This window comes from Anolis sagrei, chromosome 2 (assembly GCF_037176765.1).
Source record: "Anolis sagrei isolate rAnoSag1 chromosome 2, rAnoSag1.mat, whole genome shotgun sequence".
In the NCBI taxonomy this organism is placed as follows: Eukaryota; Metazoa; Chordata; class Lepidosauria; order Squamata; family Dactyloidae; genus Anolis; species Anolis sagrei.
Genome location: NC_090022.1, coordinates 112,013,227 through 112,041,183, shown reverse-complemented (window position 1 = coordinate 112,041,183; position 27,957 = coordinate 112,013,227). Strand labels below are relative to the sequence as shown.

Sequence of the window (27,957 nt, the reverse complement as noted above, 5' to 3'; positions counted from 1 at the left end):
TTGAAGTCCAAAACACCTGGAGGGCCGGAATTTTCCCATGCCTGGTGTAGACGCACCCCAGGGGACTGTTTACCTGTACTGCCGGGTCTCAACCCTGCCCATTCCTCCTTACCAGCCAATCAAAGAGCTCTCGAACGTCCCGCGCCCAAATCTATTTGCATACTTTTCCAAAAGCAACTCCCAGGAACCAATCAATTTTCTTTCTTTACCTTGGGGGGCGTGGCGTACCGGGAAGTCTGTTTCCAGTGTACGTCACGTGGGCGCGCGGTCACATGACCAGAGGCAGTGGCAGCTTCTCAGGCAAGAGGCAAGCAGCGGCGGAGGGATGGTGATGGGGCTCCTGCTTTGGGCTCCGGGCGCCGCCTTCTTCTTCTTCTTCTTCTTCTTCGCGGCGTGGGGCTCTGCGGCCGCGTGCGGCTACCAGGTGAGGGGCGCGCGGGAGAGGGCTCTGCCAGGGCCCTCTTCGGTGGGCTGAGCGCCGAGAGAGCAGGGCTCGAAGCCCCGTTGGAGCCACCGACTACCATTAGGGGGTGACCTTGGCCGAGTCACATTCTCTCAGCTTCAGAGGAAGGCCAAGATGGCAACCGAGGGATCACTGGGGGGAGGGGGGAGTGGAGATCATGGGTACATCTACACCAGGCCTGGGCCAACTTGGGCCCTCCCTCCAGGTGTTTTGGACTTCAACTCCCACCATTCCTAACTGGCCTCAGGCCTCTTTCTTTTCCCCCTCAGCCGTTTAAAGGAAAAGGAAAGGGCCTGAGGCCAGTTAGGAATGGTGGGCGTTGAAGCCCAAAACACCTGGAGGGAGGGCCCAAGTTTGCCCAGGCCTGATCTACACTCTAGAGCGGTGTTTCTCAACCTTCCTAATGCCACGGCCCCTCAATACAGTTCCTCATGTTGTGGTCACCCTCAACCATAACATTATTTTCGTTGCTACATCATAACTCACTTTGCTACTGTTATGAATCGTCATGTAGATATCTGATCTGCAGCATGTATTTTCAATCACTGGACCAAATTTGGCACAAACACCCAATACGCCACATTTGAATATTGGTGGAGTTTGGGGAAAATAGACGACATTTGGGAATTTTAGTTGCTGGGATTTATAGCTCACCTACAATCAAAGAGCATTCTGAACACCACCACGATAGAATTGAACCAGTCTTGGCACACAGGACTCCCATGACCAACAGAAAAATAATGGAAGGGTTTGGTGGGCATTAACTTTGTGTTTGGGAGTTGTAGTTCACCTTGATCCGGAGAGCATTGTGGACTCAAACAATGATGGATCTGGACTAAACTTTGCACTAATACTCAATATGCCCAAATGCAAATACTGGTGGAGTTTGGGGGAAATAGACCTTGATGTTTGGGAGTTGTAGTTGCTGGGATTTATAGTTCACCTACAATCAAAGAGCATTCTAAACCCCACCAATGATAGAATTGGGCCAAACTTCCCACACAGAACCCCCATGACCAACAGAAAATGCTGTGTTTTCTGGTGGTCTTTGGTGACTCCTCTGATGCCTCGTGACACCTCCAATGGTCCCGACCCCCAGGTTGAGAAACACTGCTGTAGAATGAATGCGGTTTGATCCCACTTGAACTGCCATGGTTTGAGTACTATGGCATCCTGGGGGTTGTTGTGTGTGGAGCCACTAGCACTCCTTGGCAGGGAGAGATAACGACCTTGAGGTGAGGCAGGTCGAGGCGTTGTATAATTATGGTAAGGAGGTTTCTCCTCCAAGAGACCAGGAAGGAACTTGTGGGAAGATACTTCTCTGCAAAGAAAGGGAAGCTCCTTGCACTGGGACACGTCTGCACAGTTCAGGCTTTCATTTTGGAGCAGGACTCAGGGCCAGCAGCATGGAAACTCTATCTGGATCAGATCAAAGTCCAGCTGGATGCCATGCATGAAGTGACAAGCGGAGTGTGATCAGAATAGCCCGCAGCCCCTTACCCTTAGCATTAGTTTCATTGAGTTACTTGAGGGATGGGCTGCCCAGATGTTTTGGCCCACTGCTCTTGTTATCGTCATGGCCACAGAACAGGGATGATGCCAGTTACTGTCCAGAACATCTTTATTAACATTATTTACTGTCAACAACATTGATTGCTGCAAGACTAAATGCCTCCCTTTGGGTTTCTGCTCTGTCCTTGGGGCTGTTTGGAAGGAATCTGCCAGATCCCACCCCAAGTTTTTCCTATCAGAACCTCCCTTCTGGAGGCAGCATTGGGAGACAATCCTATTATGTGTGCAGCGATATCAAAGGCTTGAGAGCGTGGGTTGATTGAAAGACAAAAGCAGGGCCAGGGAGGCTGAGTCAGTGTCTGCTCTCAGATGTCAGCTGAGCCCTTCGTCTCTAATCTGCCTCCTGCCTATCTTGTTTCCTGATGTGGTATCCTTGACATCCCCCATCCCGAAGTGGATTAGCTAAAGGTCGACACATTGTTTGTTTCCCCTCTAATGATTACACATCGCAGACATCTGGTCTCTGTTTGTTAGGCTTCCCAGTTGAAGGACTCTGCAACCCTAGACATCCCCACCCTGGTGAGAGTTTGCAGCCATTGCTTGTTTTGCAGTCGAAACTTCCAGAATCCCCTAACCAACATAATGTAGCAGTTTTTCATTCAGTTATTGGTTCCTTAGAAGTCTTGGATAGTACAGTGTCTGCTGGGCTCTCTTAACCAATGCTGCTATATGGATGCCCCAGATCAGGTCCTCCTAGTTTTAAGTTCCACCCAGGTACTTAAAACTAGTCACCCACTCCACTTGGTCACCATTTATGACTAAGGCCTAGGAGCCCCCAGTGTTGGCAGGACTGTTGACCGAAAGGTCTACGGGTCAAATCCAGGGAGGGGGTGAGCTCCTGTCTGTCAGTTCCAGCTTCTCATGCAAAGACATGAGAGAAGCCTCCCACAGGTTGGTAAAACATCTGTGCGTCCCCTGGGCAATGGCCTTATAGGCGCCCAATTCTCTCACACCAGAAGAGGCTTGCATTTTCTCAAGTTGTTCTTGACACGAATTTTTTTTTTAAAAAAACCAAACCAAGGACTGAATTTCTGGTCTGTTCTTTCTGTAGTCCACTATGAGCTTCTTGATAGATAAAATAAGAGAAGTTGTTACAAGGGACCTTTTGGTTTCACATGTGAGGAAGCTCAAACTCTGAAGAAGGGACTTTCCATATCTGCTGTCTTCTGGGTGTGTTGCATATGCTGACTGAGGAATGTAAAGTTACAGAATTAAAGCCTATAGTTAGTTCTAACTAGAATAGACCTGCTGTATCAATATGGCATTGACAGCTATGCAAGTTCCATTGATTCAAGAGATCTACTCTATTTAAGACTGACTGCGGGATTCTGGCTGTATTCTAGAGCATCCAAAAGAAAGCAGCTTATGGAAGGCTGTGCTGTGTGAGCCATTGAGAAGTCTTCCAAAAGTTCAGTCACACTTTGTATCTAATGTGTGCTGAAAGTAACTTCACCATGGTCTTAGCATTAGGCTATGATATACTTTCTGTATATCTAGATCATCCACTTGCTCCACTCGGGTTACTCTTCTGCAAAGAAATGCCAGAGAGGAAAGAACCAACTCTGGTCAGCTCCCTCTATGTCCTGCTGAGAAGCCACCCAACCCTAAGTATCTTTACTCATAATCAAGCCTCACAGCTCTATGGGGATTACTACCACTTTACACAGTCCCATGTAATGGGTTCTGTTTACAGATTCATTGTAAAGTGCCATTTTAGTTCATCCAGTCTAGGTACAGGAAACTTGTGTATCAGTCATTGCATTAATAATTACGAGACATGTAGAGAAGCCCTGTGCTTACAGCTCATAACCAAATCCCTTCCCTTGTCTCTGCCTTCAGGAGTTGTTCACACTTCTTATCCTGACCCAAAATATTGGCAGTCTGAAGGACTTCCGTCCCCAAATGAATCTGTTCATTCCCTAAGATAGCGTTCCTCAACTGCTCTCCTCCAAGAGGTTGAAGATTATGGGATGTGCATTTAAACAAATCTGAAAATGTTAAGGAAAGTTGCCTTAAAGCCTTCCTTGAATTATGTGCGCAGAAAACCCCTTTTAAACAGTACTGCCCTGGCTGTAGACATTCAGACTGTTGCAGTTGGGGCACCTGGAAAAAAACTGTTTTCCCACCATATGCTTTTTCATGGGTTCTGTATTTTTACTTTGTCTATGCTTTAGGCCTGAACTTTACTCTGTGATTTTTAATAATTTGTAATCCCTTATCCCAAGTTGCTTTAAAAGATATTGTTAGCACGGCAGCTTTCATTCCTTGATCTTCTGCAATCTCTTGAATTGTGCTTCCTGCGAGCAGCAAGGAGCTTTGGATCCCAGCTATGTGAGCAAGACGCTTGTATTTCAGTAAAATGCATAGCCTACAACTTACAAAAATCCCATACTTCTTAGTTAGCTATAGTATTCATAGCCCTGAAGTAAATAAGTAACCATTCCACATACTGTAACAAGGAACAATTAATGACCTTTCTTCCTCTTAACACTTCTCACCAAACTTCCCTGTCTAGATAACTCCTGCCTCTCTGTGCTTCTCTGTTTTGAGACTATTTGTTTCTCTTGCCTTTTAGTCTTGCCCAGTGACAAAACCGGACATGCTCAATGTTCACTTGATCCCTCACACGCATGACGACGTGGGCTGGCTGAAGACAGTGGACCAGTATTTCTTTGGAGGTAAGTTGAAAGAGCTTTAAGACAAGACAACGGAGTGGAAAGGGTCCATTTTATCCTGTTGGTTAGCGCCAGCCCCTTCTTGCTGGCTCTTGGCATTTGGTGTTGGAGTCACAGATGCTGATGCTACTTGAACTTTGGCTCTGCACAGACCAGAAGCACACGCAGTTTCCCTTCCTTGTTTGAAACAGAGGTTGTAAGTTAAGAAGGTTATGCTTCCTAGTCTTTTGACAGACTGATGGTTTATTTATATTCTTCCTTGCTCTCAAAACTGGGATTTGTGATGGTTCACAATAGGACTAACCAGAAAGCTACAGATAAAAATATTAAATGTTAGTAATTAAACACAATTGAGTTATAATAGTAAATATATAGATTTTATGTGGCTATTGAAGCATATTTTAACAGCATTTGTTAAAAGCACCTTCCGTTGTTACCAATCAGTTGCCAAAATCTTCTTCAGTAACAAGTATCTGCTTTTTAAGGGAATTCGATTCCAGATGAGCAAAGTGTGTCATCTTGTTTCCAACAAAGAATAATTGTAACCAGTGTTTTGTATCGCACTTTTCCACAAAGCACACTAGGGCTTACAACAAAGACAGACAAAATGAAGCTCATTTTCCAAAAACACTAGCCTGTAGTGACGAAAACCGAGAACTGGAGGCCAAGAACATCAGGTGGCCTCATTATTGTCATCTTGGCTTACAATAGCAGTTTTTGAAACTTTTCAGTTCACATTACAAATAGGGTTGAAATTGAAAAATTATTTTTTTAGCCCCTGACTATACAGTGGTGATTTTTTAGCCAATGTTATGCTGGATTACAGCTCAGCATAACTCAGTATGGAACCTGTTGGGTATGAATTGTATTCATGCCTAGACGTTTTCCAGCTTCCTACTTTAGAACAAAGCTGGCATGCTGTTTGGCCTTGTCCCTGAATAGAATCTGCTGGTAGATAAACTTTGTCCTTCTGCTGATACACCTAAGAGCAGCATCCTGTTTCTGGAGGCCGTACTTGCGTTTGTGGCCTTTCCTTGATGCCTTCCAAGGCCAGAACAGAAATGGAAATGGACATCTTTGGAAACAGTGTCCCTGGTATAGAAGCCCCCGCCACAGGTTGTACTCTATATGGCTGCAGAGGGTAGAATATGATGTGGTCATTGGGTTAAAGTCAACTAGACTGTTGAATCACAAAAAAAAAAAAAAAAGTAAGTCAATACCTTGGTGCTTTGCATTGATTCAGTGGGTCTGTTCTACTTGGGACTTAACAACTGGCTTTAGCTTTTTCAGTCTAGGTGCTGCTGATTATCTCTTTTCTATCCAATGATTGGAGGTGATGTTTCTTGGTTTGTTTGTTTTGGGGGGTGGAGAAGTAGGTTCCTAAAGTATCTGGTCTGTCTCTGTCTTGCATGTTCCTCCTCTGCTTCTTTCAAATCCTTGCTCATTTTTTGCTACATTTCTATCCAGTCTTTCCTCCTGTGGGTGCACATAGTGTTCTTTCACCCACCAACTTTACCACTTCCCAGTTGGCTAGGCTAGACTGGACTGCAAGATAATGTCTGTCCCAAGGCCACTGACTGCGGATTCTGTTTCAGTGGGAACTAGAATTTAGATTGCCTAAGTTATACTCCAGCAAGTTAACTTATGTCATATACTGGCTCCTTTGTTGTTTTGCAGTCCGCAATGACATCCAGCACGCTGGGGTCCAGTACATCCTTGACTCTGTCATACCACAGTTACTGGCTGATCCCAGCAAGCGCTTCATCTATGTGGAAGTGGTGTTCTTTGCTCGCTGGTGGGCGCTGCAGACTGAGAGCATGCGCCAGGCTGTGAAGCAACTTGTTGCTGAAGGTAAGCTGTTGGGGATAGTATTGCTACTTCTTTGTGCAGCATCTGATCTCTCTATCCGATGCATAACATACATGTGTGTGTGTGTGTGGATGGATGGATGGATGGGTGAGAACATTCTGGACCTAGTTTACTCTCAGGTTTGAGACACTACCCTGAGTGAGAGGCCAGGTGGAGTCAATGGTCCTCAATCAACAAACATGGCTCAGTAGACTTTCTGCTGTAGCAGCATGAAGGACCACTGGGTGCACTCAGATATCTTTGAAGAGAGCTTGCTTCCTTTCTCGCCTAGTGAAGGTTTCCCCTTAACATTAAGTCTAATCATGTCCGACTCTGGGGGGTGGTACTCATCTCCATTTCTAAGCCAAATAACCGGCGTTGTCTGTAGATGCCTCCAAGGTTATGTGGCCGGCATGACTGCATGAAGTGCCTTTACCTTCCCGCAGAATGGGTTGCTATTGATCTACTCACATTTGCATGTTTTCGAACTGCTATGTTCGCAGAATCTGGGACTAACAGCAGGAGCTCACCCCAGATTCAAACCACCAGCAAGTTCAGCGGTTTAACCCACTGCACCACTGGGGGCCTCTCACCTTCAGAGGCAAAATAAATGATCCTTTTCCCCTGCCAGACAGAGGACAAGAATCTGTGTGAAACATAGTTAAGAGGAGCAGAGGGAGAGAAGCCATGAACAGCCATTAAGAGAAGCCATTAACTATCCCCTTGGTACAAGGGGATAGTTAAAGAAGCAGGGCAGTTTTCTGGGTTGTGACTTGGCAGTCTTGCTTGTCAACATGGCAGGAGTTTTGTCATACTTCCCTTTTATTTTTGTGAATAGATAGAAACAGGAAATAAATGGTTTGCCGTGCTCAGAGTTGTCCTCATGCAAATAAGATCTTCTAATCATGCAATATTATGTTAGTGTGGTGGTCGGAAGCCCAACAGTCCTGACCATTTGTTCTGATAGTTTAAGATGATGGCAGCTGGAGTCCAACACCATCTGGGGCTCTCTGCAGTTCTGATGCAAAGTAGCACAACCCCTTCCTGTGCACATCTTTCCAGCAAAGTCCTGCTTATCTTTTCAGAGAAGTTGGAGGGTAGATATAACTTCTGAGCTAATTCAAAGAAGCAGTAGAGAAATATTCTGAATTCTATGCTGGCTTAATGTCCTTTTTCTTTGCTTTCTTGCTTTGGCAGGGCGACTGGAGTTTGTGAATGGCGGTTGGTGCATGAATGATGAGGCTTCTGTCCACTACAGTGCCGTCATTGATCAAATGAGCCTGGGTCTCCGTTTCCTGCAAGAGACGTTTGGCGAGTGTGGCCGGCCTCGGGTGGCCTGGCACATTGACCCTTTTGGGCACAGTCGTGAGCAGGCCTCATTGTTTGCACAGGTTAGCCTGTATTTCCTGGATATTTAGCTTGCACAACCTCATATTGTTTCTAGAAGGAAACTGCCAAACATCTCCCAGCTGACACCCTGCCTGTGCAACCAGCCTGGCACAGTTATCTGGAAGATATCTGTTTGACTTTATGGTTGATGTCCTGCATTTTTTGTTAGCCTCCTTTCCTCCATTTCCTGAGCACTCATCCTCCCTCTCTCATTATTCTCTCAAGATGGGCTACGATGGCTTCTTTGTGGGCCGCATTGATTACCAGGACAAGGGCCAACGGGAGGCCTGGCGGGAGATGGAGCAACTGTGGCGTGCAAGTGGAAGCCTGGCTCCCCCAGTTGCAGATCTTTTCACTGGTGAGCAAGCGGGTCCTCCACCTTTCCTCCTCTTCTCTTTTCCAGTGGTGGAGTGGGGGGTTCCTCAAATGGGGGGCTTGGTGGGTACTAAAATGTGACTAACCCCCCTCCCCCCCCTCTCACACACTCACCATTCACTATATGCAAGCAAATACAGATATTCCAAAGATCTGAAAAACATCTGGTCCCAAGCATTTTGAATAAGGAAACTCAACCTGACTTTTGTGCCACAATGTAGATGGTAGGGGGCATATATGGAGTACATGTATACATAGGATAAGATTGAGCTATATGTGTCTTTCCAGCTGCTGTTGGGCTATAGCTTCCATCAGCCCCAGCTAATGATGAAGGAGCATGGAAATTCCAGCCCAACAGTATCTGGAAGGCTTTAATGGCCCAACCTTGTCTGGGATGCTCCCTTTAACTGCCTAAGCCAGTGGTTCTCAAACTGTGGGTCACCAGGTGTTTTGGTCTACAACTTCCAGAAACCTCAGCCAGTTTACCAACTGTTAGGATTTCTGGGATTTGAAGGCCAAAATATCTGGGGACCCACAGGTTGAGAACTACTGGCCTAAGCCCTCTCTCATAATTGTGCACATTCTTTTTCTGCTTGGGGATGTGATCTCTGCCTTTTCCACTCCCTTTGCCTGGAGCGCTGATGAGAATCTGCTCTGATTTAGCTGTCTTTATCACCTGTCTTTAACACCTGGGGTGACGTGGCTTACATGGATGTTTGCTCAGTAGCGTACTGCCCTTCCCGTTTCTCCTGACTGTCTCTTGGTAGGTGTCCTACCAAATGGTTACAACCCTCCCATGTCTCTCTGCTGGGATCAGATCTGCTCTGACAACCCGATTGTGGATGACGACAGTGAAGAGAACAACGTCGAGAGTCTGGTGGCATATTTTCTGGGGACTGCAGCTGCTCAGGTTTGAGCAAGAGGGCTGGGGCTGGCAAACAAGGCTCTTGGTCCTGACCTAAATTGGGATTCAATTATTGAATAGAACTTGGAAAAGCAAAGGTCTCGGGCAGCTTGTGGATCACTTTGGAAATGGTGCATCACTAGTAGATGCTAGCTGGCTGAGAGAATAAAAGAAGAATTGAGAAGTTTACCATCTGATTCTCCAACCCACTTACACACTGGTCATTGGTCATAGTCTTCAGGGCTATGCTGTCTTTGTTTTCCATCTTCTACAGTGTAGAAAACAATCCTGACTTAATTTGCAGCAGAGATGGGTAATATTGCAAGCCACCCTGAGTCCCCTTTCAGGGGTGTGAAGGGCGGGGTATAAGTATGATAAATAAATAAATGTGTATCCCTTCATATATTGAAGGCAGTTCCCATCATTGCTCAGCATTAGCTATACTGCCCAGGGCTCATGGGCATTGCAGTTCAGCTGGAGGGTGCACAGATTGTCCAGTCCTTACTGAATTGTTAGAAGGATAACATTGGAGAATACATGTGAGGCTTTTTGAATGTTAAGCATTATTTTTCTAAACAAATAAGACAATTCTTGGGTAATGGAGTGGTTGTCCCAGTAGTAAACAGAATGTATTTACCAATTCTCAGCCTTGTCATCTTTAGGCCAACTACTATCGTACCAACCACATTGTCATGACCATGGGATCTGATTTCCAGTATGAGAATGCCCTCATGTGGTACAAGAACTTGGACAAGTTGATCAAGCACGTCAATGCAAAGGTACCTCTGGGTTATAAGCTCAAGCCATATCCAACTAACCCTTTCACCTTGGAGGGCAGAGTCTCTTCACTGGTGAATTAGCTAGGTGTTTGGGCAAGGCAACGCAAGGGGTGGTAGGCCCTTCTCTTGGTTCCAACTCCATCTCAAGCTCTGTTGGTGGGAATGAGAGGGAGGGCCTTTTCTTTCAGTGTCTGCCCCTCGACTCTGAAACTCCCCACTCAGGAAAGCCAGAATGGCTCACTCCCTGCTGTCCTTCCGGCGGCAGGCTAAAACCTTTTTATTCAGGCAGAGTTTTAATGAAGTCTTTTACGATCAAGTCAGGGGCTGCTGTGGTTTTATATTTTTTTATAGATTTCATCTAAATTGTTTTTAATACTAATGATCTTTAATACTGTTTTAATATTTGTATATTAGTATGTTTTACATTGTATTGTACTGCTTTTAATGTTAGCCTCTTTGAGTCTCCTTATGGAGAGAAAAAGCGGGATATAAATAAATGTCATAATAATAATGATGACTATGATGATGATGATGGCTGGAGCTCTCTTCCATGAACATTTTTCAAAAGGCCTTTGGGTTTCCAACACATACAAGAACTGGCAGAGTTTATTTTAAGTGCTTTGTCAACCTTTTATTGAAAAAGGTTGATTGACAAGGGTTTGGGAGGCCAGGCTGTTTTCTCTTTTGCCCATAGGCACATTCAAAGCCTCAGCACAAACAGGCATGTTCATACAGGCTCACTTATGTGCCCTCCTCAATTGCACTGCCATTCGTGTAACTTGGAGCAATTTCTCCCAACTCATATCTTCAATTTAACATACAATTCCCAGCCACCAGCTTCAGACCTCTAGAAGACTGCAAAGGAGGTGGGAAAGTGCCTTTCTGTGAACTCTATTTAGTACATGGAAGGATAGTTGATATTTGAGCTTGTACCTTTGGTACACTAAAAAAATATGGCATTTGCCCAGGGGGTCAAGGGGGAGGTAGTGGAGAGGCCAGGCCTGTAAATAAAGGGCCAAGGAGGATTGTTAGGAAACAAAAGTATTTTGAACACTGTGTCTGCTCTTGTCACCTTACCAGAGTCCAATCAATATAGTCTCTGCAGCTTTTCTTTCCTTAAAGTGTGTTTACCTCTTAATATCCTTGTTTTCCTCTCCAGCAAGAGAGTGGGATACGAGTCAATGTTCTCTACTCTACTCCAAGCTGCTACTTGTGGGAGTTGAACAAGGCCAATATGTCATGGTGAGAGGACAGGTGTATGAACACAGTGTGAACTGAGTGTTTGATAAGCCACAGCAAGTAGGTGTCAGAGCAAAATCTCCTTTTACACAACCAGTGGCAGGATGAGAATTTTCTCCTGTGATTCCTGGAGATTGGCTTTAGGCCCAAACCCCATTAGTTCTTTTTTGCTTCTGCTAAGTTGGCATGCCTCACATTGGCCAGCCAGTCCTTTTCTGGCCCCTGTGCTCATCCACCCCACTCCGCAGAGAACAGAAATGCCAATTGGACATGTGAAGAATCCCATCTTCCTTGCCACTAGCAATGGAAGAGGCAAGACTAGGCCAGAACTACATTGTAAAATTTCAGTCTCAGTGCTGGGTGTCTTCAGCGCACTGGACTGATAATACTTGCGGTTAGAGTCAGTTAAGCTGTGAGATCTTCTTGATCGGTCTCTCAGATAGCCACTTCTTAACTTTGGACAAATACTCCTATGAAGTCAAGAATGCTGCTGTATATTTGGCAGCTGATCTTTCAAAGTTTTTCATCTCAATGTCATTTATTTATTTATTTGTTGGTTTTGATGTCTTTTATTTATAACAGTCGGTGTGAGGATGTTGAAGCCTTTTACCCTATGGTGTTCAGGTACAAAAGCCAGCTGCATGTGGAGACTGTTTTCCCACTGGCTACCTGTCCCAGCCTCTAGCAATGCTACAGAGAACAGGAATAGACAACTGTGGGAGGGATCAGTACCTAGGGACTTCCAGCTGACTTGTGATAAGAATCAGGGAAGTGAGCACCCCCTCCTTTTGTTAATGCCAGTGCACAAAGAAGTGACACAAAGTCTCCAAAATGACATTTAAGAGAGACTGGGTGATTTATTTTTTCCAACCAGTGTTTCTGTAAAGTTTAGGTGCTTCACCTTATATGAAGGAAGTAGAGGTTGAGAATCATAGTCTGTGACAGTGATGGATTGTATCCTCATTTACCCGGCTGTCATGGTTAGCATCCCATACCACGACAGCCACTTGCTTTTCCTGCTCACCAGCACAGGAGTTGAGAAATAGAGAGTGTGTGTGAAAGAGGTGCTATATGCAGTTGTACCTTTGGGCTGACCAACTCCTGTATTGGACAGGACTCTGAAATATGATGACTTCTTTCCGTATGCCGACGGCCCCCACCAGTTTTGGACTGGCTACTTCACCAGCCGGCCAGCACTAAAACGTTATGAGCGGCTCAGCAACAACTTTCTGCAGGTTAGTGTTGACTTTAAAAATAATCAGGCAGAGGCTTAAGACTCCTTAGCTCTGAACCTGTCTTTGTAATCATGGTATCCTTGAGTTCAGGCCTTTCTCACAAAGGGCCCTTCCACACAGCCATATAGCCCAAAATATCAAGGCAGAAAGTCTCACAATATCTGCTTTGATCTGAGTTATCTGAGCCCACACTGCCATATATTCCCGTTCAAAGCAGAAAGTATGGGATTTTATTCAGCTGTATGGAAGGGGCCAAAGAAGCATCTTGCTTGATTTTGTTGCCTCTTTCTGCAGGTCTGCAACCAGCTGGAAGCGCTAACTGGCATACAAGGAAACATGGGGCCTTATGGCAATGCCAACAGTTCAGTGCTGCGTATGTATCCAGAATGTTTTATACTTAATAGACTGGGAAATGGATGGTTTCATCTGGGTCTGGTGGACAGTGTGATCCTACTAGGGGGCAGAATGAGAAGGAGTTTGGGGCACCACATCTGCTTTGGAGGTGCAGCAGACTCTGACTGACCCCTGTCTGTGTCGAGTAGCTCCTGAGCGTCCAATCCCTATATTGTTTGACCTCTCTGTAATGTTGCTTCAGGTCAGGCCATGGGAGTTGCTCAGCACCATGATGCAGTGAGTGGCACAGCAAAGCAGCATGTGACCAATGACTATGCCAAACAGTTGTCTGCTGGGTGGGATGCCTGTCAGGTAAGTATCTGATCCAGTGGAGTGATCATCAAAGTACTTTTATTTCCTCTTTCCCTCCTGACTTACTTTCTTGAGAAACACAATTCATCTATACGCGAACATCAGTGAGTGAAAAGGAGGACATCAAGCACTTCCTTCTCCTTCCTCATTGCTCCAACCTTCTCCCAAGAAATTTTTGGAGGCTTAACTCAGGAATATGGCATTCTTTAGTCTTGGAGTGATATAGAATTGGTTAGTACTGGTTCCCAGAGGATAATATTATTTAATTCCTTAAACTGCTCATTACAGAGATCACATGGTTGTATTTTTATAGCCGGACTTTACCTATTAAAAAGCTTAAGATTTCCTCTGACATTTAGTCGAGTCTGACTCAGGAGTGATGCTCATCTCCATTTCTAAGCCAAAGAGCCGGCGTTGTCTGTAGATACCTCCAAGGTCATGTGGCCAGCATTTCTGCATGGAGTGCAGAAGCGGTACCTATTGTTTTTCTCACACTTGCATGTTTTCGAACTGCTACGTTGGCAGAACCTAGCCTAACAGCGAGAGCTCACCCTGCTCCCTAGAGTCAAACTGCCAACCTTTTGGTCAGCAAGTTCAGCAGCTCCTCAGTTTCACCCACTACGCCATCAGGGAGCCCAACTTTACCTATTACAGGTGGCAAAGCAAGTTAACTTTTGCCTCTATCTTCCATCATAACTCTGCTTTGAATGTGGGGTTTCCGTAGCTTTCCTGAAGTTTCTCTAGACATGCTTCTGAAGTGCTGAGCAATTTTGTGGCAGGAGTGGGAAACTTACAGTGTTACACTTTTTCTCTGACTTTGCAGATTGTGATCAGCAATGCCCTTGCCAGTATTGTGGGCACCAAAGAGAACTTCATCTATTGCAACCAACTCAACATCAGCGTCTGCCAACTGACTGAAGCTGCCCCGACTGTAAGGGATGATGTTATTGCCTAAGCCTTCACCTGCTGGGGTTTGGGTCTTCACCTGTTAGCTCAGATAGCTGGCCTCCCCGGCATACTCAGTCATGACTTTGCTTAAATGCTTCTTTTTTGCCTCACAGTTCATGGTGATCGTCTACAACCCATTGGCACGTCCTGTGGACTGGAACATCCGACTGCCAGTCAATGGAAGCCATTACGCAATTTTGGCTCCTGATGGACAGACTATCCCAAGTGAGGTAGGAAGGAGGCATCCTCTGTTACCCTTAAATGCAGCTTTTGCAAACTTCAGGTGAGAATGACTGCTGGTCACAGCCACTGTGACCAGTCTTGATCAGACATGTTGGAAATCTCAGTCAAAAATATCTTGAGGGCACCAAGAAGAGGAAGGCAACCCTGTCACTTGGGAAACTTTAACTAAACAAGCAGAGGTAAAATGGGCACCAGATAACTACAGTCAAGCAAAGATGGAAAACAAGAGTAAGAAGAGGTGCTAGGGGCCTGCAGGGTGCTGGCAGGGCAATAAAGGGCAGTACTTTGACAGGACACTCCACGTGCTGTGAGGAGAGACAGGTAGTGGTGGTTGTTGTTATTTGAAAACTAACAGAGGGTAGATATTTTTATTAAATTTGATTGACAAGTACAAATTTAAAACACTTAAATTTCAGTCATCTCACTGACTTTGTACTGGAAACATTATTCATTCTTATATGCCAGACTCTGGAAGGATGGCTATATATAGCCCAACACAAAATCATAAACTTATTTACAAGTATAAAGGGTTTTGTGATTTTTGAAATAATTTGCTTGTGCAGTTCTCAAGCATGTACTTTGGACATGACACTGGAATAGAATAGAATAATCAGAGTACATCCACAAATATTGGAATATTATCCATATTTGTGTCATAAATGCAAACAGTTCTGCCAGAAGACCTGCTGAACAATTTTAAAAGACCCTCCAAACATGGTAATACATAATCAGGATTCTGTAGCTTATCTGTGCTGGCAGATATCTCAAAGATTACAAAGGGACCTTTCCCTCCCTTTTTTTTCTTTTTGCTCATCAGCTATTGCTAATGTATTTTATGGCCCGAGACAATTCTTCCAGTTTGGCTCAGGAAAGCCTAAAGGTTGGGCACCCCTGTACTAGAGTCTGCACTTTCCTTACTCTTCCTATACAAAATGTAGAAATACAGAGAGGGTAAAGGTAAAAGTTTCGTATTGACATTACGTCTATTTGTGTCTGACTCTGGGGGTCGTGTTCATCTCCGTTTCTAATCTGAAGAGCTGGTGTTGACCATAGACACCTCCTAGGTCATGTGGCCAGCATGACTTCATGGAACGCTATTACCTTCTCACCAGAGCAGAACTATTGATCTACTCACATTTGCATGTTTTTGAACTGCTAGGTTGGCAGAAGCTGGGGCTAACAGCAGGAGCTCACCCTTCTCCCCAGATTTGAACTGCCAAGCTTTTGATCCACAAGTTCAGCAGCTCTGTGGTTTAACCCGCTGTGCCACCAGGGGCTCCATAGAAATATAGAGAAGGTGCCCAGAATATCTTTGACAGGGCTGGACCTTCCTGTGCCTGAGTGTGGGTTACCTGGTGCCTACTGAATTTTCTTGGGTTCTCAGGGAATAATGCCCTCTTCTGAGCATCCTCCAGAGTGGAGTAGGAGTCTCTACTGACTTACTTTGCCTTTCCCAGGTGATCCCTGTGTCAAGCTTCACCCGGGCTGTGAGGCGGGATCGGGGTGATGCAGTCAATGAGCTGGTGTTCCAAGCCTCTGCCCCACCGCTGGGCTACCGCACCTATTCCGTCTCCAGGCTGCCTGGCCGGGGCCCAGCACGCTCCAGAACGCTGAAGCGGCTGCACGATCAGCCTGGAACAGAGCACCTTTCTTGGGCCATTGAGAACCAGGTAAAAGGGAAGCAACTAAGCCTATGGTTCAAAATCTTACCTTGTGGTCATCATGACTAGTTCTGTGCTTCTTTCTCAGCAATGGGACATAGGGGAGTCCAGGAGTGAAGCTGATATGGCCCCTTTCAGGCTCCCAAAAGGCTCCTTTTTCTTTCCAGTTCAAAGACAGAACTGGAAATCGTGTCGCCCTCCATATACTACCAAATCCCATTATTCCCCACCATCTACCATTAACCCCATTATTCCTCACTATCTACCATTAATCCCATTATTCCCCACTATCTACCATTAGCGGGTGCAGGGTGATTGGGGTTTGTCCAGAAACATCAGGTACACCCAGAGGCGGCCCTAGGTAATTTTCAACGGTAAGCAAACAATATTTTGCCCCCCCACCCACCCAACCAATCACTGATATATATTTTCTGTTGGTTGTGGGAGTTCTGTGTGCCATATTTGGTTCAATTCCATCATTGGTGGAGTTCAGAATGCTCTTTGATTGTAGGTGAACTATAAATCCCAGCAACTACAACTCCCAAGTGTCAAGGTCTATTTATTTATTATTTATTTATTTGGTTTACTTCTACCCCGCCCTTCTCACCCCGAAGGGGACTCAGGGCGGCTTACAAAAACAAGGCACAATTCGATGCCCGTATCATACAACAGTAATAAAACAAAATAGCATAAATTAGCAATCAAACCACAATAATACATTACATGTATTTTCCCCCAAAGAGCACCTCAAGAGCGCCCCTGGCAAAATCAACTATACTGCAAATGCTTACTTTGCATAATGGGTTGAGCCGCCCCTGGGTACACCTCAATTTTTGGAACCCTATTAATAGTGAAGTGGCCCATGTTTTAGTAGGAACACTTGCTTAGGATAGCACATATACGCACTCTTCTTTGAACACCTCTCCTTCCCTCCAGAGTAATTAGCTTTTTAAAAAGCTTCCTGCAGGAACCAGTGAGAGTTCTTTTTGTGAGCTAAGCTGCTGCGGGAGGACTTTATTTTGGTACTGGGTCACAGCCTGTTCCTGGGCAGGGTTTCCTCTCCAGGTGTGAGCAAAACCCCTACCTGCCCACCCATGCTGGAGTTAGACTTTTGGAAAGCTTCCCTGTGCATTGAGTGGGAAGCACTTTCCAAGTTTAGTTGCCTTGTTAGGTGGAAGGTAAATTGCCATGCATGGGGTACTCACTCCTCCCCAGGTGCAGCCCACCAAATCTTCCTGTTAGGCCTTAACTTCTCTTTCTTGCTTGGGTCTGAGGGTGGTTCAGGGAGGGGAAACGGGCTGTGTCTCCTCCATGGGCTGGAGTTTAACGTGTACAGATAGAGATTTGGATTGTAGTACTAGTTTTGGAACAGAACATGTTGCTTTGGGAGATCACCCACAGTGGTGGCATTTAAAATAAGTACCTAAAAATAATCACTTGGCCATGAATCACTTGTTTACATATTAAATGGAAAGAGATGGTCTAGTACTTCCTTACATTCAAAAATAGCATATCAATTTGTGGTTTTGGGTTTTTTGGATTAGGTTTCCTTTCTCATGCAAACTAAAAATCCAAGAAGTGTTTCCTGACCAGATCACCCACATGTGTCTCCTTTTTCCTCTTCCTCCTCTCATCTTCCTCCTTTCCCAGCATCTACGGGTTGTGTTTGATTCCAGAACAGGACTCCTGAAAGAGATAGAGAACCTGGACAAGAATATCTCTTTGCCACTGTCCCAAAACTACTTCTGGTGAGTCAAACATAATAATATAATAATAAATTTTATTTCTACCCCGCCACTATCTCCTTGAAGGGACTTGAGGTGGCTCACAAAGTGCAGCAAATGGAAACTTAGAGAGGGGGACTTAAGCATTAATTATTGGTGCTATTATCATAAACTTCATGCAAGATTTGAAAATGATGCAGGAGTTAGCTTTGCAATAAGAAATTCAGAATTAGAAAGTATACTGAAAAGGGGAGCAAAGGATTAATGTCCAGACTATACACATATTTATTAGGCAATAACCCAGAAGACAATAGAATAAAACAAACAGTAATCATTTGAACTAGAGACCTAGGGAGAGTTATAGATCTAGAAATCTGGAAACTACTCTGGAAGAAAGAATTGAAATTTACAATAGCAGGGTCAATTGGGGAAAATGTATACTATTATTATTATTATTATTATTATTATTATTATTATTTACTTTTCTCCTGCTTTTATCCCACAAATGGGACTCAAAGCAGTGTACAAAATGTTCTATAGGAGTTATACAACACCAGTCGTACTCGCAAAAATAGATAAATCTCAACAAGACAGGTGCTGGAGATGTAAATTCAGAGAGGAACCTTCTGTCGTTTGTGGTGGTCATGTGAGAATGTTCAAGGATTTTGGAGCAATGTAATTAAGGAAACAAATAAAATGTTGTGCAATAATTTTTTTAAAAATTCAGAGATGTGTCTGCAGGGCTTATTCAGCAAAGGTTTCAACTGGGATCATAAAGAAATAGCCCAATGCAGTTTTGTGGCATCAAGAACGATAATTTCTAGGAATTGAAAAGGAGAAAATGTGTTAGCTAAAAAGGATTTAGTTAGGGGCCCCCTGGTGGCACAGCGGGTTAAACTGCTGAGCTGCTGAACTTGCTGGCTGAAAGGTTAGCAGTTTGAATCTGGGGAGCGAGGTGAGCTCCTGCTACAAGGCCCAGCTTCTGCCAACCTAGCAGTTCGAAAACATGCAAATGTGAGCACATAAATAGGTACTGCTTCTGCAGGAAGGTAATGGCGCACCATGCCAGCCACTTGGCCTTGGAGGCATCTAAAGACAATGCCAGTTCTTTGGTTTAGAAATGGAGATGAACACCACCCCCCAGAGTCAGACACGACTAGACTGTCAGGGGAACACTTTACCTTAAAAAGAATTGGAGATATAAGCTAATGGATTACATGGAATCTTTGGGGGGGGGGGGAGGGGGGGAATCTAATAATTTTTTTTTCCGGACTGTAGTGGAGGCTCCTTCTTTGGAGGCTTTTAAGCAGAGGCTGGATGGCCATCTGTCAGGGGTGCTTTGAATGCAATTTTCCTGCTTCTTGGCAGGGGGTTGGACTGGATGGCCCACGAGGTCTCTTCCAATTCTATGATTCTATGCAAATGGCCAAGATATCCAATAACTTGGCAGGCAAAAACAATGAAAAGTTCCTTAAAAGATGGAAATGTGTAGTGGCGTATCTCTAAGGAGAGTCAAAGGAGTGAATGTTAAACAGTCCCAAGAGGAATTTATGGGCAAACACAATAGAAAGGTAAATAAGTAGTGTTATAGGCACCACAATAATAGGGATTGTAATCAAGGTGCCGGGTTCATGGGTTTGTAGAACAAGGGCTGATTTTGTGTAGGATGTGGGCAAGAGGGATGTCTTATATGTTGTAGAGTAGGTGTCATGTGTGTTATGTGTACTGTGTGTGTCTATCACGTTTGTAAATTTTAATTAAAAATAAATTATAAACGAAGAAGAAAAGGAAAGAAAACCTGAATGTTGCAAGTCTCTTACCCAGATGTGGTCAAAATGTGCTCCTGAACCACAGTCATCTGGGATTGAGTCTTGTTTTGACAGCGCTTGAACCATGTGATGATCCTCCTCTTTCTCTATTCAGTAATTCTAACAGTGACTAAAAAGTTCCAGTTCTGTTTTTATCCTTCTGTGGTGTGGAATTGCTTGGATTATAATTTAGCTCTGCAGATTTGATTGGATTATTGGCTAGTGATTGCATACTCTAGCATCTTTACTATTTCTATGCTTTGACTTACTTTTCCAGGTACAATGCCAGTTCTGGGAATCAAGAGAACAGCCAGGCATCTGGAGCCTACATCTTCCGTCCCAACACCTCGGAGCCTTTCCTCATTGCTCAGGGAGCCCACCTGTACCATGTGAAGGTAGGGGGAAGTCCTGTCTGCTGAGGGTAATGCAAGGACTGGGGGGAGTATCTGGGGTAAGGGCTACCAGGCTGGCCAGGAAACCGACCTATTCCCCAAAGGTTCTCAAGAACCTGGATGTCAGCCATCAAAAGGACCAGGGCTTCATTCAAGTCCGTCAGTCTGTAAGTTTCACATTCAGTATACAAGAACATGGCACTTTACAATCAAAACATTCCCTGGTCTTTCTGTGTAATTTTGGCTGGAAGATTATGTTGCCTCCTGATGAAATATATATATAATGCTTTTGAAGGGAGATAGCAGAGGTGAAGCTGATGGCAGTGATGTGTGCCCAGTTACACAGGTGTGCAAGGGAATAGTGTTTGAGGGTCTGAATCTAAACCTGTGTGACTCTGGGCCCTGTTTTTCATGAATGGGCTTTAGATTTTTGGATTGCTTTGGGGATTTGTCCTTTGTCATCTGCAGCCAGAGGCGCCTTGTTGTCAGGATTCTCAAAGCTAGAGGCACCTAAGAGTAAGATTTCTTCTGGACATGTATTTAAAGTCTTTCATTACTCTAAGGTTCACATGGCTGAGTAATTCCTGTCAAGCACTTTGTTTACAGCTCCTGTTTACCAACTTCTACAGATGGTCACTGGGATCTAGTTAGCATCCTGGCAGAGTACTATTCTCTGCCTTGCAATTACACCATCATGGTATGTGTGCTTAGGGGTGAGGGAGGCACGCTGTTGTTGCTGCTGCTTCTCCACTTCTCCTAAGTGTGAAATAGAAGTTGAAAGGGCTCAGGTAACATCACTCCTTCAGCCAGCACTCAGCTGTAGGCATGATCCCTGTAAAGAAGTCTTTATTTCACCGAATGGCACCAAAATGTAAGGACGTATCAATGCCACTAATAAAATGTAAAGACGTGGTGTTAATCCCACCAAATGGGACCACCAAAAATGTAAGGAAAGTTCCTAGATTGCTATTAAATTAAACTGCCACCAATTTGTTTAGAGACGCTGGTCTTAAAGTCTCTGTTTATCCCTATTTGCGTTGTGAGGTAACTTTGGTAGAGTGGAATGCACCGAACATAAAATCAATGGAGGAGGCAGGTTTAAAATACAAAGAGAACAAGTTTATTGTTAAACAAAGCGTAATTGTTGCAATATTGAGATGTTGAACTTGGCACATGCTTGGTGGTTACAATATGGCTTGGTTGAGATACATTCAAGGCTTTTGATGTTACAATCTTATAAACTCCTTCTTCAGTGAAGTGCTTTATTATTTCAGTGTTCCCTATTGTGAATATTCACACTGTTTGTCCTATACCGGATCAAACCACTGATCTCCAGTCTTCCACTACTGGCGATCCTAAAACGACTCTCTGTTAGATTCTTTTTACTCAAGCAATCTAACGAGGTTTCACCTTCAGCTCCTTTGCTGAAGAAATATTCACAAATACTAAGAACTAACTGAATCTACACTGCTTCACACCACAGAGCCCTAACTGTCTCTGCTCTTCCTCTCAGGGTCTCATCCTCCTGACTAAAACTACTTTTCCAGAGTCCTATCCTCCTGGGTCTCATCCTCCTGACAGGGTCTCATCCTCCTGACTGAAGCTTAACTGCCACTTTCAAACCTTTTTCTCCTTAAGCTCCGCCCACCTCCTCTGCTGCCTTGTCACCACGGCAACCTATCTCTCACAGCTAGGCCATGGCAACCAATGTAATACATAAATACAGATTAAACACAGTATAATAAACTATAATAAACACATCTCTACAATCCCATGTACCTTCTGCCTGCACTTGTACACCAGGGGAAAGAGCCTGCTCTGCCTGAAGCATAAGGCTGCACCTTGTTTCCCATGTGTGCAAGGATAGTTGTGCAGCTCCATTACCTTCAGTAGCCTTGGGGAGGAAGCTGCTCCCTCAAATTCCCCATCTCCTCCTGTTGAGCAGGGCCAGATGCCTTCTACAAGGAGGTATTGGATACTTCCTTCTACAACATACTTTCTCTGGCTAAATTCAGTGGTATAACTGACAGCCCAAGTCAGGAATAAAATGATAGCCAATTTGGTCTTCTTGTTTCCATACTTAAATAGCATTTTGTGCCATTTCATTAGCTAGGCAGGGTTGTTTGCTCATTACAGACAAGGATAAAACTCTGTATTCTCTCTGTGTGTCTGTCTCATAGACTGGAGTGGTACAGGAGATATACCAGAACTTCTCCGACTGGTGCTCCCAGGTGGTGCGCCTCTATGCTGGGCAGCCCTATGTCGAGCTAGAGTGGACGGTGGGTCCCATCCCAATCCGGTGAGCTTTGGAAACCAAGGGGGGGAAGCTCTCCTACTCCCTTTAGAGTCCAGCTTTTGACAGTTTGTGTTCTGCCCCAGGGATGGCCTTGGTAAGGAGATTATCAGCCGTTTTGAGACAAACTTGCAGACAGATGGGCTCTTCTACACAGACTCCAATGGACGCGAGATCCTAGAGAGAAGGTACTATAACAGTAGGAGCAGGCTGAAGCTGCTGGAGTGCAGTGGTTCACCTAAGCCTCCACCTGGAGGCGCCTGCTTCAATAATGGATTCTGCAGTGCCCCTTTCAGTGTTCTCAGATATCTTAACAACGTCTGGCTAAAGCTTCCCAAGCCCTACCGGGTAAAGTAAAGACAATTGTCTAATATGTTCTCTTTGCTCTCTCCCCTACTTGCATGACAGGCGCAATTACAGAGCCACATGGAACCTGAGTCAGACTGAGCCTGTGGCTGGCAACTACTACCCTGTGAACAGTCGCATATTCATCAAGGTACAGACATCATCTGACATGAGTCTGATTGGGTTGTTCTTGCAGACTTATCTCTAGGGCCAGGAGCCCTAATTATAGAGAAGGCTGTTGGGATTGGCTCAGTTTCCTTCCAGTGTAGAGATGGCAGGGAAGGGCGCTTTGTGGTGTGCCATGGCGGTAAGAACAGTACCAGGAAGAGAGAGTGGCTCTGCAAGAGCCCTAAGACTTGAGCTAGGACTATCTTTTGTAGCTTTGCCATTGTTGTTCTTCTTCTTTAATCTTTCTAGGATAAAAAGGTCCAACTGACTGTGCTGACGGACCGCTCACAGGGAGGCAGCAGCATCTTTGATGGCTCCCTTGAACTCATGGTAGGCATAGCTGGACATTAATTAGGCAAAACAAAACAAAAACATGCTTCCTATAGCTGTCACTGTGTACAATATGGAGAACAGAAAGTCCGAGAAACTATAATCAATCAATAGAAGTGGATGGAGACATGTTAGGGATACGCAGAGAGAACCAAACTACCAGAAACCCATGGGCTGAGAATTTAACAGCTGGCAAGACCAAAGCACAACATAAAAGCACAGTTTTCTCTCCCCATCCAGGAATCATTAGTTTCTCAATATTCTTAAGAGGTACATCAACCTTACAATAATAGCTACTGTTAATATCTGAACTACTGTAGCAGAAGCTGATGTGCCTGGCCTGTAGCCAATATCCAAAATTCTGTTGGTTTCAGGTACATCGGCGGCTACTGCACGATGATGCTCGGGGTGTGGGGGAGCCTCTACTGGAGCCGGGTGATTACCTCAATGGGCTGGTGGTGCGAGGCCGACACCTCATCCTCTTGGACACAGTGGAGTCGTCTGCTGACCAACACCGGTTGCGGGCCCAGCAGGAGTATATGGCACCCCAGCTGGTGCTGGCACCTGGCGGGGGACCTCCTTACCACCCTGGACAGGACAGCCTCAAGGAGGTGAGATGGACAAGAAAGAGAGGCTGTGTCCCATTTGTTGAATTGTTGTGGGGAAAGAGCCATAGCTCAGATGCAGAGCACATGGTCATGCGTCTCTATCTGCAGAAAGACTCCTGCCAAACAACTTCCAATTGACAGACAGTAGGCATTTGGGGAAGGATAAAGGACACACTACCGGGGAGGATTTTTGGAGGAGATTGGGTGTTTTAAAATGCATTTTCATTGTATTTATTATATTTAAATGTATTTTAACCTAACATACACAATACTATTTGTTTTTTAATTTTTGTATTCATTGTTTTAAATTAATCAAAGTGTAGTTATTAGCTGCCTTGAATCCTTCTGGGGGGATAGATAGATAGATAGATAGATAGATAGATAGAATAGCTAAATAGACAGTAATGAGCTAGAAGGTGGCCTCTTATGTTGATGCATGACTTTGGCTCAATATATGATATTTTGAGCAACACATCTTCTTGAAGATCTACTTCAGGCCTAATTAACAGGCTTTTTAAAAAAGAGTAGAGTTGTATAATGGTCTCCCTAGTGGCGCAGTGGGTTAAACTGCTGAGCTGCTGAACTTGCTGACTGAAAGGTCGGCAATTTGAATCCGGGGAGGAGGGTGAGCTTCCGCTGTTAGCACCAGCTTCTGCCAACCTAGCAGTTTGAAAACATGCAAATGTGAGTAGATCAATAGGTACCACTTCAGTGGGAAGGTAGCAGCGTTCCATTCACCCATAGTGGCCACATGACCTTGGAGGTGTCTAGGGACAACACCGGCTCTTTGGCTTAGAAATAGAGATGAGCACCACCCCCCAGACTTAATGTCAGGGAAAACCTTTACTTTTACTTTAGAGTTGTATTTAATAAGTTAGAATTCAAGATATAGTTATATTTAGCAGAATATTCCTTTTATTAAATGTAGTTTTACTTTATCCTTTTTTGGTAATTTGTTTGTATTTTGGATCTTGTAAAAAAATGCATTTACTTAAATGCCAGTTTGTTCGATTGCTCTGGCTAGTCAGTGAGCTGGAACTAAATTGAATGAAGTCCTTTGTTAACTTGATGGTAGTTTAGTGTTGCAATGTCCCTTTGACTCTTTCTCCCTTTTTGCCCCAATTGCCAGTACACTGCCCTGAACCATGCCCTCCCTTCCAATGTCCACTTGCTGACCCTGGCCCAGTGGGAGCCCAGCACCGTTCTCATCCGCCTGGAGCACCAGTTTGAACGCGAGGAGAGTGTTAATGGCTCTATGCCGGCTGTTGTTAACTTGCAGGTAGGTCTCTGGCAACTGTGAAGGGTGCACAGGCCAATTTTTTTCCCCAAAAACAATCAGCAGTGTTTGCTATTTGTATCTGATTCTGTTGTTTTGTTTGGAGGAAGATGCGAGGCTTTTGGATTTTGTGATACTTATTGCCTCAAACCGGTCCTGGAGGCCCTCATCTTAGGGGCTCACCTGGGGGCAAGGGTGGGAGTGCACAGTTTCCGACAAAATTGAAAAAAAGACATTGTTTCTCAGTGGACTGTTGCATATAAAGTACAGTAATTAAATACTAAAAAACCCTGTGGTCATCAAACAACTACTCCCATTAAGTAATCTGGCAGGTGCTGGTGGGAATTGGACTCCCAAAATCTGGAGGGCCACAGCTTCCTCAGGTATATTCCAGTTCTCAGTAGTCCTGAAGAAAGGAGGCATTATTATCCTCATCTTCTGATAAGAGACTGAAGCTGCTGGATCTCTGGCTTTATAGTGAAATAGCAACTGAACTGATATTTGAACCAGTCATTTCCCAGCCAGCCTCTTACTTTACTCATTCCAGTTAATCTTGCAAGCTCACTCAGTAGTATTCAAGACAGAAGAATACTAGTGCTGAAATTTACAGTATTTAAGAGGACACAGTTAAAGAACCATACTCAGTTCATTGTGTTTCATCTTCCAAAACTATATAAAGAGTTGGGACACCTCAAAAGGAATGAGGGCTGAGTTCAGTCTTGCCGCATAGCTGTATCTGTTACTAGCTATTCTATTATTACTCTTGAATCTTCACTACATTATCTATGATTTTGCTTTCTGTTCCAGAACTTGTTCTCTTCTTTCAACATCATCAGTTTGCAAGAGATGAGCCTGGCTGCTAATCAGAAGCGGGAGGAGATGAAGAGGTTAATCTGGCAGTCCGCTAAAGGTGCGTCCTCAGTTGCAAGCAGGGCCCACTAAGCCGGTGCTTGTTATTTCAAGAGGACAACAGCCAGTGGGAACAAGCCCTTCTTAACTTTATGGTCTTTGCCGAGTTTAACTGGGCCTGGAAGCTAATAAAACCACCTGTTATTTTGGGGTGGGGGTGTGGGGAAGCTGTGGATAGATGAGTTGCAAAAGGAAGCCATTAGCAAAACAGACTGCTCAGAATTGGCAGAATTGTTTGCCTTCACTCACTGCTGCTGTGTCTCTATAGGTAAAAGTGCAATTGCAATTGTATTGGATGAGTAGGATTCCACTCACCATCTGCTACATGCTATTTATTTATCGTGTCAGAAGCACATTGAGAATACAGTTATAATGTATTTTTAAAACCACAAACAAAGTTAAATACTTGGCATTATGCTCGATTTCCTTTGACCAGAAGCTGGCCACTTGGAGTGCCCCTGGTGTGGCTGTAAGAAGGTCCTCCATTGTGCTTGTGGCAGGGCTCAGGCTGCACTGTAGTAGGTGGTCTGTGGTTTGCTCTTCTCCACTCGCATGTGATACATGCTGCAAGCAAGAAGTGAATTGGTGCACTTTGGACCAGCTGGTCCTTTTGAACCAGCTTAGCATTCAGCTCACCTAAACTGCACAACTGCTCTTCTGCAAGTGGAAAAACAATCAGATTTTGGGGACTTGGGGAAATTCACCCTTTCACTGCCACCCATCTCATTATTTGGAAGAATCCTTCCACGTAAATCTAGGTTTCATTGCTCAACCAGTGTATATCTAAGATCACCAAAAGGCTATCAGAGTGGACTCCATCTCTGATCAAGCAACCTATGTCTAAAAGAGCAGATTCTTCTGCAGTCACCTTAAAAATGAACAAGTGCTACTTAGTATAAACTACCATGTCTCAAATGTATTGATATAAGTTTTTCATTTAAAAAATCAGTTTAAGACAGGAATAGGGCTCATGTCTTAATACCAGAAATAATCATATAATCACAGAGGTGGAAGAGACCTCATGGGCCATCCAGTCCAACCCTCTGCCAAGAAGCAGGAAAATCGCCTTCAAAGCACCCCCAACAGATGGCCATCGGGCCTCTGTTTTAAAGCCTCCAAAGAAGGAGCCTCCACCACACTGGGGCAGAGCTGAACAGCTCTCACAGTCAGGAAGTTCTTCCTAATGTTCAGGTGGAATCTCCTTTCTTGTAGTTTGAAGCCATTGTTCCACTAGTTGATCAACTAGAGTGCTGTTGATAATCATATGCCATTCTCATTCTTCCCTTAATTCCTCCTTATCCACAGGAGCAGCAGAGCAGAAAGCAGATTCTGCTCGTCTAGATCCAACTCAGATCACGCTACAACCCATGGAAATCCGGACTTTCCTGGCTCATGTTCAGCCCCAAGCCAGCTTTAGAAGAAGAGCCTGAGGAAGCATCGAATGTCCTGCCAATTCAGCTGCTGCCTCAAGGAATGGCAGGGAGTTGGCACTCTCTGCTAGGGCTTGTCAAGTTGCGCCACATGTTCTCACTGTTTGTGGAGAGAAGATTCTTCAAGGCGGCTCCACGCTGGAAATTAATTAAGGGCAATTGGGTCCACTTTTACGTTCCGCTGATTGAAAAAGGGATCACTGGTTAATTGTCCTTCTGTCCCTTCCCCACTTCCCTTTCGAATGCACTCACACGTAAGCGGGTAGGTGGATTTGTTGCAGTACTTGAGCTACCATAAGTGCAATCATTAACTTTGGAATAAACCACTTCTTTATGAATGGGCTGTTATCCGTTTGCGACCACACTCCAGCTCAGTGCCAAGGAGAGGAAGGCAAGCTGCTATTTAATGTTGCACTACACCTAGCAGCCAACTATTTGGTACTTTTATCATGTGTGGATGTATGTTCATTTCAATCTAGATAGCTCCAGTCTAACACTGCACTGGCAAAAGTGATTTCCTTAGCTGTCAGGCACTTCAGTGCAGTGAGTTGCTGACTAGCTTCCTGTCTGGATTTTTCCAAAGTGCCTATGTGGGAATTCACATGTTCCTGCAAGCATGCAGATTTCAACATGGCAGT

General features: G+C 44.6%; 1 protein-coding gene across 1 annotated transcript; it reads left to right on the top strand.

Moving 5' to 3' along the window:
- The first annotated feature begins 262 nt into the window (after positions 1-262).
- MAN2B1 (mannosidase alpha class 2B member 1) lies at positions 263-27,657 on the top strand. The gene is made up of 24 exons (XM_060764918.2): positions 263-424; positions 4,611-4,713; positions 6,388-6,561; positions 7,756-7,949; positions 8,173-8,305; positions 9,090-9,232; positions 9,889-10,005; positions 11,165-11,247; positions 12,359-12,479; positions 12,774-12,852; positions 13,075-13,184; positions 14,008-14,115; positions 14,246-14,362; positions 15,833-16,045; positions 17,687-17,784; positions 19,846-19,963; positions 22,141-22,259; positions 22,340-22,441; positions 22,662-22,749; positions 23,016-23,096; positions 23,471-23,707; positions 24,834-24,983; positions 25,788-25,890; positions 27,195-27,657. The coding sequence occupies exons 1-24, from the start codon at positions 326-328 to the stop codon at positions 27,317-27,319; spliced, it is 3,015 nt and encodes a 1,004-aa protein (XP_060620901.2). The 5' UTR covers positions 263-325; the 3' UTR covers positions 27,320-27,657.
- The last annotated feature ends 300 nt before the right edge of the window (positions 27,658-27,957 follow it).